The sequence below is a fragment of the Poecilia latipinna genome, unplaced genomic scaffold, assembly GCF_001443285.1.
Source record: "Poecilia latipinna isolate Pla-1442-1.1 unplaced genomic scaffold, P_latipinna-1.0 Scaffold440, whole genome shotgun sequence".
NCBI classification, from domain to species: Eukaryota; Metazoa; Chordata; class Actinopteri; order Cyprinodontiformes; family Poeciliidae; genus Poecilia; species Poecilia latipinna.
Genome location: NW_015113056.1, coordinates 193,357 through 202,243, shown reverse-complemented (window position 1 = coordinate 202,243; position 8,887 = coordinate 193,357). Strand labels below are relative to the sequence as shown.

General features: G+C 37.6%; 1 protein-coding gene across 2 annotated transcripts in view; it reads left to right on the top strand.

Annotated features, from left to right (window-relative positions):
* LOC106951100 (uncharacterized) overlaps nt 1–7,966 on the top strand; it is a 34,164-nt gene extending 26,198 nt beyond the window's left edge. For both annotated transcript variants that reach the window (XM_015038407.1, XM_015038408.1), the window contains exons 4-11: nt 1,352–1,449; nt 1,520–1,614; nt 2,726–2,939; nt 4,113–4,228; nt 5,056–5,167; nt 5,735–5,936; nt 6,748–7,068; nt 7,760–7,966. In XM_015038407.1, coding sequence (XP_014893893.1) covers nt 1,352–1,449; nt 1,520–1,614; nt 2,726–2,939; nt 4,113–4,228; nt 5,056–5,167; nt 5,735–5,936; nt 6,748–7,068; nt 7,760–7,880 — 1,279 coding nt within the window. In that variant the 3' untranslated portion in view covers nt 7,881–7,966. The remainder of the gene's footprint in view (nt 1–1,351; nt 1,450–1,519; nt 1,615–2,725; nt 2,940–4,112; nt 4,229–5,055; nt 5,168–5,734; nt 5,937–6,747; nt 7,069–7,759) is intronic.
* The last annotated feature ends 921 nt before the right edge of the window (nt 7,967–8,887 follow it).

Sequence of the window (8,887 nt, the reverse complement as noted above, 5' to 3'; positions counted from 1 at the left end):
ATGAGTGGCTGACATCCTTCACTGGGTTTATCATTGTTCCCCTTTTCTCTAATTCAGAAAACGGTTTAATTCACCAAGTTTGTGCGCAGAGAAAGACATCTGTCCTGCTTTGCTTTCAGTGAGGATAATTTCAGTTTAAATATGCACACATACAGTGCTTGAAATATCTCCAGAGGTCACCAAAGGTCAACCTGCCCCCACATTAAAAAATCCAACACACTGATTGACACCAAAGTTGGAGTCAATCAGCTCTGCTACATTTGAGCTGCACAAATTTTGGTTTGTGCTGCTTTTGTTTTGAAGATATTGATGAAAGTGCAAAGGTCAAAAGGTCAACCATCACCCCCACGTTACCCAAGTTTAACAAAATTGGTATCAAATGTTTGTGCTACATTTGTGCAGCAAAAATTTTAAATTTGTGCCAAGTCATCTAAAAATATTAATTAATTAATGTTTCCAGAGGTCATGAAAGGTCACAAAAGGTCAACCTACCATCCCCAAACCCCTGATGGTGTCGACCAATTCTGCTACGTTTGTGTTGGTTTGTGAAGCAACATTTTTATTTGTGCCACGATAAAAAGGCTTCCAGAGGTCATCGGAGGTCAACTCCCAAACTCTCACATTTATGAAATCAAACTAATTTGGATTTGTGCTGCTTTATTTTGAAGGTATTAGTGATAGTTTAAAGGTCAAAAGGTCAAGGTTATTAATAAGCAGAGCTTATTGACACCAATTTTAATAGATTCTCAGTCAAAGTTCACATAAGAGTCTCACAAGTCTGCAAAAATTAAAGTTAGGACAAAATGGCGGACATGTAACTGCCACATCCAAAATGGCGGACATGTAACTGCCACATCCAAAATGGCGGACATGTTGCTCTCTACGTTGATGGCTAACCCTAACATGCAATCAGTTGTTCAGTATTTTTGCTCTCCATGATCCCATCAAATATTTGGCTGCTCAAATTTGTTATGACTTGTTGAATACAAAGCAAAATTTAATAGTTTTAAGATATTTTACAGTTGAATAAAACAAAAATAATTTCAATACGTTGCATTTGAAAACTGACTTTTCTTGCAGCAGACACAACATACTCTGCGAATATTTCCACATTTCCGCCTTTTAATCCAAAACATCTGGTGCAGTGATGGATTGTGGGTGTTAAACTTCACCATAGACCTGAATAATGACCAAACATCATTTGTCCAGAACTCAACTCCTCACAGTCCAATCACTGCTTTCTTCTGACAAAGTGAAAGAAATGACCGTAACCAGTTTACCTTATTAGCTCTGAAAACATTGATTCAAATGACATCACTCATTTTCCTTTTGATTTGCCGCTTGGGGGCAGATGTTTAAAGGAGGTGAGCTGGATACCCATCCCAGCTAGAAAACTGGGCAGCACAGTAACACAACTCCAGTCCTGGATACAGAATGTTACACATAAAGGTAAGTTACTCGCTTCTCTGTTAACCTTTAGTCAACAGTTTACAGAATGATTGTTTTTTTCCTTGTGCAGCTCGAACAAAAGGTGCAACTTCATTTATTACAGTCAACATGACGAAGACGCTGCTGCTATCGGCTTATCTAGAACACCGCACAAACCCACGGCAGGCGAGTAACGGCTTTTAGTATTCCCTGTGTTCATTAAGGAATGTTCTGTCCAGTCCACCTTAAATCACTGTCCAGTCCACCTTAAGTCACTGTCCAGTCCACCTTAAATCACTGTCCAGTCCACCTTAAATCACTGTCCAGTCCACCTTAAGTCACTGTCCAGTCCACCTTAAATCACTGTGCCAAGCTACCATTTCAAGAAATGGCTTCCTAAGTCACGATTCTTTCTGTATTTCTTTTCTGCAATGGAAAGTAAACAGGTTTTTTTTAGATGCTTTAGTTAAGATATTCAAGAAAATCTTAACAACACAGATTTATTTCAAATTACAATATTTTGAATCAATTAATCCAGTTTATTTATATGACACATTTAATCAACAAGGCAGTTCTAAGTGTTTTACATAACAAAAACACAAAAATAAAGCCATAAAAACACCTTACAGTCAATGCTCCATTTGTAATGTTCAAAAGCAACTGTAGACCGGCAGGTTTAGCCTTGATTTAGAGCAACTCAGTGTTTTGGCTGTTTTGCAGTTTTCTGAAAGTTTGTTCCAGATGTGTGGTGCATAGAAGCTGAAAGCTGCTTCTCCAAGTTTGGTTCTGGATGCAGAGCAGAACCAGAACCAGAAGGCCTGAGAGCTGTGGGGACTCAGAAAGTTGGAGGGAAGATGAGAAAAGAATAAATGCAAAAATAAAAAATAACTGAATCCATAAAGATTTTTAATCTTACATTTTTCATCATGTTTTTATATAAAGTTTAAGTTAAAATAATGTATTTAAACGTTATTTCAGGTGATCATTTGCTTTGCTGCTCAAGCTAGCGCAGCAATCAAAAAATGCAAAAGTTTCTGTCAAGAAAAAAGACCAAAAGAAACTGCAAATAAAATATTATTTAATGTGATTTAAAAAATATTACATATTTTCTTACAATCAAAAGAGTAGATTGTGATTTTAAAAATGCATTAGCCGGTAATAAAGTCATATATCTGATAGATTTATAGAACTCATGGCCGTCTAAAATCAGAAGGTATCAGGTTAGCATGTATGCTAAATAACTGTAATAATTCCTGATTGGTGAATAAAACCACCGTACCTCTTCCTGTCTTCTCAGGTTCGGGTTATCGCAGTGGTGCTGCGTGAAGAGACGGTCAGCTACCGCTGCGTCTTACTCTGCCGCAACAACCAGAACCACGTCTCAGACGCCGACCTGCAGATCCACAGCGACCACTTCGGCTTCCGCTACGGCACCGCCGACATCATGTGTCTCATACCATCAAGCTGTGGCACGCCGTCGCACGTCGCCGTGGCCTCCACGGCATTTAAAGGTACAGTACAGATTTCAAAACATTCTCGAGTAAGAGTAGCGATATTTCAATACACTTTCACGCCATCAAACATGGAGAACCAACATTTAGTTTTATACTTGCTAAGAGCAACAATGAACAAGAATCAAACATGGAGACAGAGAAACTCCTGCTGGTTTATGAACTGTAGAGTTCTTATTCTTATTAATAGTCATCAATAACAAACTTTAGATGTAGAGAAACTCAAATTAGTCTAAATTGTGTCTTACTTTTATCTCTTTGTTGTTGTTGTTGTTACCCTTACCGTTTTATCCTTTTTTGTATTGTTTGTTTTTCTTTCTAATTCACTTTGATCTGCCTTGTTCCTGAAAATTATCTTTAAAAAGTAGCAGTCCAAGAAATCACTCAAGAAAAAATATATTTGATAAAAAGGCAACTGAATTATTGAATAATTCAATAAGTCCTTAGTATTGATTGAAAAAAAAAGTACAGCATAGTAAAAAAATACTCATAAAAGTACTTTTTTAAAAGTTACTGCAGTAATTGTAACTGAGTCAAAGTAACTAGTTACTTCCTGACTGCAAACAGGTTGAGGTTGAAATGTCGTAGCAACAAGACGAGTTGCCTTGGCTGGTGATACAGGAGAGTTTAGGAAATCAGGAAGGTGTTCAGATCAGTTACTGATTTATTAGATTGTTTAATTTTCCTTTGGGATCAATAAAGTAATTCTGAATTGGAGTTTGAATCTATGAAACAAGCAACTTTTTATTTTATGTTCTTGCTCAAATTATTCAAATATTTAATTGAACTTGATGAATAAAAATATCCTCAGTTGTCACACAGTGGCAAAGGTAAATGATCCAAACTGGGGTAAAAGTAAAGAATAAGAGAGAGCACAGGTGGGGCAAATTAACAACATGAGAAAATAATATTAAATATTGTTTACTCAGATTAAAAAGAAATGTTAAGTTGTTCAAAATGTATATTTGTGCAAACACCAGCAGGAATGTAAACAGTTATTTTTTTTATCCTGATTGTAACCACTGCTGGGAGGAAGGATCTGTGATTACGCTCCTTTGTGCATCCAGGATGCAGCAGTCTGTCACTGAAGGAGCTCCATAGATCTGCCACATGCACAGGGTGGGAGTTTAAAAATATAATATCTCAAAATGTACGTATATTGTTTTCTCTCAGAGGAACATCAGCCTGAATTTTTGGAGGTGAAGAATGAAAACAAAAAGACGGAATCCTTTAATCACACCTTCACCGTCTGTCTGTCCACCATGTTCGACTTCAACAATGTGCTGCAGGTAAGTCCAGTTCTCCTGCATGATGCTCCGTTTACAGATCAGTAAACAGACAGACCGTGGCTCCTGTCTCTTTAAGAAGTTCTACCTGAACAATGTTTCTCCATGGTGCCGTTTACAGCCGTTCTTAGGAGTGCTTTAGTTTGCACGATGAATTCAGCAGACTTTCAGCTCCACCAGATATTTGCTAACTGCTGCTGCTGCCGCTTGTCTGGAGGAGCTGTGTGAGGGAAAGCACAGGGGAGAGGGGCTTTATTTTATCCTTAAAGCTGCAGTTTGTAAAAACAAAAAGTTTTGTACATATTTGTTAAAACTGCCATGTTGTGACAGTTCAATACGAGAACAATAATCTGTGAAAAGATCGATCTCCCTGAGCTGCTGTTGCTGTCTGAAGAAATGCATCAAAAACAACCAATCAGAGCCAGGAGGAGGAGCTTAGCGCTGTCAATCAACTCGTGAACATGCTGCTAAATGTGCTGCTAAATGTGCCAACTGTGGAGAAACTACTTACTGTTACAGGAAGACTGTTTGTCCGCTGTTATCGGTGGCCATGCTAACTAGCCTAGCATTTCACAGCATGCCCACATGGAGAGGTGATTGACAGCACTAAAACCCGCCTCCTGGCTGTGATTGGTTGTTTGTAGTTGACACTGGGAGGAGGCAGAGGAACTGTGTTTATTCACAGATTATCTGTCTCAAACCAAACTTTAACAACATGGTTTCAACACATATGTAGAGAAATATTTTTTTATAAAAGTTACGTCCTGCAGCTTTAAAATACTGTTAGTAATTTAAATGTGTCTTAACGTTTATTTTTTTCTGTTTTGCAGTTTGTGCAGAGTTTAGAAATGTTTCGGTTTCTGGGAGTGAGCAAAGTGTTTGTCTATAAAACCAGCTGCAGCGCTAAAACGCAACGCGTACTGAACTACTACACCAGAAAAGGTAAAGTAGAGCAGAACTATGATGCTTTTTCAGTTTGTTCAATCCAACACATTCTGTGCAAATGTCACACAGAAAGGTCACAGCAGCCAAAACTCGCTTGGCCAACTTCCTTCCTCCTCCTTTTGTTTTGTCATTGTCAGAAAGGAAGCTGCTCAGGATGACAGTCGTTTCACCTTTTAAGCCATTTTTTAAACAGGAAACAGCTGCTGAAAGGAGCTGCAGTTTCATTTTCTAAAGGAGACGAAAACAAGCCTTCATTCGACTGAAGATTTTCACTCAGAGATGATTTTTTTCCCTCCTGTCCTGGACTGAAACGAGGATTTTATTTTATGACCTTGCTCCCTCTGCAGTTTCTGCACATTTATTGAATACAGCAGTTTGTCTCACAACATAGCAAGCTATGTTTTTGGGTTGGATCTAAATCTCTACCTCTAAACTTAATATTTCATTTGAACCTACAAAATTAGCTAAGCTAAGTCTTTAGCTTCAACCATAATATGCGTCCAGACTGAGTAAAGATGTCTGACGGCGAGTCTGCCTTCAGATCATCCTCCTCCTCTTCCTCAGGTATCTTGGAGGTGATTCCTTGGTCCATGTCCGGCTTCCTGAATGTCTCTCGCGGATGGCTGCCCTCCCACGGCCCCGGTGACCTCCACTACTTTGGGCAGATCGCTGCGCTCAACGACTGCCTCTACCGGAACATGTACCGGTCCAAATACGTGGCTCTGCACGACATGGACGAACTCATCCTGCCCCAGACGGTCAAAACGTACGAAAAACTTCAGTGACGACTGAAATTCATCCAGCAGTGAAAGTTCATTCAGAGCTCCACAAGACCAAGCTTTTATTTTGATAGTCTACTTCCACTTATCGCCAAACAAATTTGTATATTAGCCAAACATTTAGCTAGCAACATTTTTAGTCAGCGAGTTAAATATTTAGAAATGTTAAGTTTGGAAAATAAATGTTTAGTTTGAAAACAAAATAGTTTTGTTCTCAAACTGAAAACAAAACTAGTAAATATGAAGCTAAATATTTAGCTTGTGCATTAATATTTAGTTTATTTTAGTAATTTTAAGTGTTTTTCAGTGTAACTTTATAAATGGAACCCCATTAATATTTAGATTTAAAATTAATATTTGGCTGTAATACTTAGGTCTAAGCTAGTTTTTTTAGTTTACAAACCAAATGTTTAGTTAACAGACTAAATGTTTTGATGTAAACTATATATTTAGTTTGCACCAAAAATCAGTTTTTTTTATTTTTGGTAAAATAAAAAAAGCTAAATATTTAGCCCTAAAGCTAAATATTTAGCTTGCTATTTAAATATTTCAGTTTCAAACTACAACTTGTTTATAAATGAATGACATAAAGAAAATAGGACTATAAAAAATTAAGCCCATTTTTTTTCTTGTTGTCAGACTAAATTTCTCAGATTATTTTTGACTGTGTAACTTTACAACCCAGATCCAACCAAAATAAACACGAGTGACGTTTTGATTTCCAAATAACCAGAAATGAAACATGAAGTCATCACAACGATGATCGTTTTAAAAAGTGTTTAACTTTCCTTCCTTCAGCTGGACGGAGCTGCTGCCTCTGCTGGAAAGTAAGTACACCCAAAACAAATGCTACATGTTTGAAAACAACGTGTTCCCCAACAACGTGACGCTGCCTCGGGGCGGCACCGAGCCGGCCCGCTGGAGGGGCGTCCCGGGCGTGGACGTCCTGGCCCACCTCCACCAGGAGCCCGTCTCCAAAGATCATGTTTACGAAAAGTTCAAGATCATCGTCAACCCTCGACTCGTCACCTCTGTCTCTGTTCACGGCGTGCTCAAGTCCCACAGCATGGACGGCTGCGCCTGGGTGGACCGGAACATCGCGCGGATGTACCACACCAGGTGGAGCGGCACTTCCTGTTTCTTCATGACAACCAATCACCTGATCGTTGTATCGCAAAAACATCAGCTAAAATATAAGAAACAAATAACCAGATGGAAGTTAAAAACATTGTGTAAAATAATTATTTGACTTTTCCAACCAAAGTTATCAAGGTTGGCGAAATAAAAAAACTGAGAAATTAATGGGGAAAAACTTATGAAACCAACTAAAACATACAGAAGATATAATAACATCCTTATTTTTCATTTACGGCTCCCCCTGCTGGCTTCGCTGGTCTGCAGAACGGCGACAGCGAAATCATCAGACAGTTGTTCAACAAAATTTAAATGCATTTTTTGGAAATGTGTCAAATTGTCAAGTTTGGACATTTTCTGAGTTTAAAAACTAAACAATTTACAACTTTTTGAGTTCAGAAGTTTCTTGGTGGAAATGTACACTTCCTTTTTTTAAAATATACTGTAGTGCCAATACATTGTTGTAGTTTTTTGTATTTCTTTCATCAAGAAAGAAAAAAACACAAATAATGTTGATCATGTAACATAATTTGGAAGCAAACAAGGAAAAGGAAAACATTTTATAGGCATTAAAAGTGAGCAAACCTTGAACATATGTGGAAACAAATGAGTGAAAGTAACCATCTGTTTACTCTTAATTTATATGAATGCAGTTTTTCTCTCGGTTTCTTTTCAGATCTCAGATGCAAACCGAACTGACTTGGGACCAGCTGGTTTATGACGGCAGGCTGCTGAGCTACAGCGAAACGCTCATCCAGGCTGTAAACGTCACGCTCAGAGAGAGCGGGATTCTCTGACAGCCCGACTCAACGGACTGCTGCATGAACATCCGTCAGAAGACACTGATCAGAAACGGGACAATTAAATAAATATATGTTTGAAAGAAAGCTGCACTGTGAAAGTATTTAACTACACGCATCTTTGAAAATATATAAATGGGAAGAAAATTAAAAAAATTTGGTTTTAAGAATATGATGTGAAGATTTGAAAGTTTACAGGAACACAAAACTAAAACATTGTCATGAGAAAAACCAGCAGGATTCAGTGATGGACTGTTGAGTCTTTTATTTGGCAGCTGAATGAACCAAGGAAACGTTCAACTCGTCCTGTTGTAGTTACAATGACTTCAGTAACTTTTTTATTTTGTTATTTCTGTTAGAATTATGATAATTTTGTTCTTTAAAATACCAAAATTTCAGCTGTTGAATGATTAATCATTTGAATATATCAAATGATAGATTTAATCGGTTTATCATTTAGTAATTCAGTAGTCAGATGTTTTGAAAATAGACTCTTTACTGCAGTGTAGCTAAAGGACATTAACAGAACAACAGTTCAGTGACCCTGAAAAAAGGAATAACATTATAGTTCCACCATTTTCCCATTATTACCAGGGGAGAGCGCGAACGCAGTCCCCCACTACCATGAATGTCATGAGAAATTCTGAGATGAATGTGGAAATTTTAGGATTTTGGCAGAATTTATTTTTTAATCTATGATGGCCCTGTTACGCCTCCTACAGATTATACTGACATGACAATGAAATGTGTTTAAAATAAGTAACTTTAATTACTGGTTTTACCAATTAGCCGTTTTTCAGAATAAAGTAAGTTTACAGTAACATTTATTAATGTAGTGACACTTGACAAAAACCTGATAAAATGCTGAAAGCTGTAAGACTCTAGTATTAAATGTAAATGAAATATTAGTACTACAGGCTTCCCATTAATTCATTATATAACATTAAAACCAGGGGAGAGCGCGAACGCAGTCCCCCACTACCATAAATTGTGCAGTTGAGATT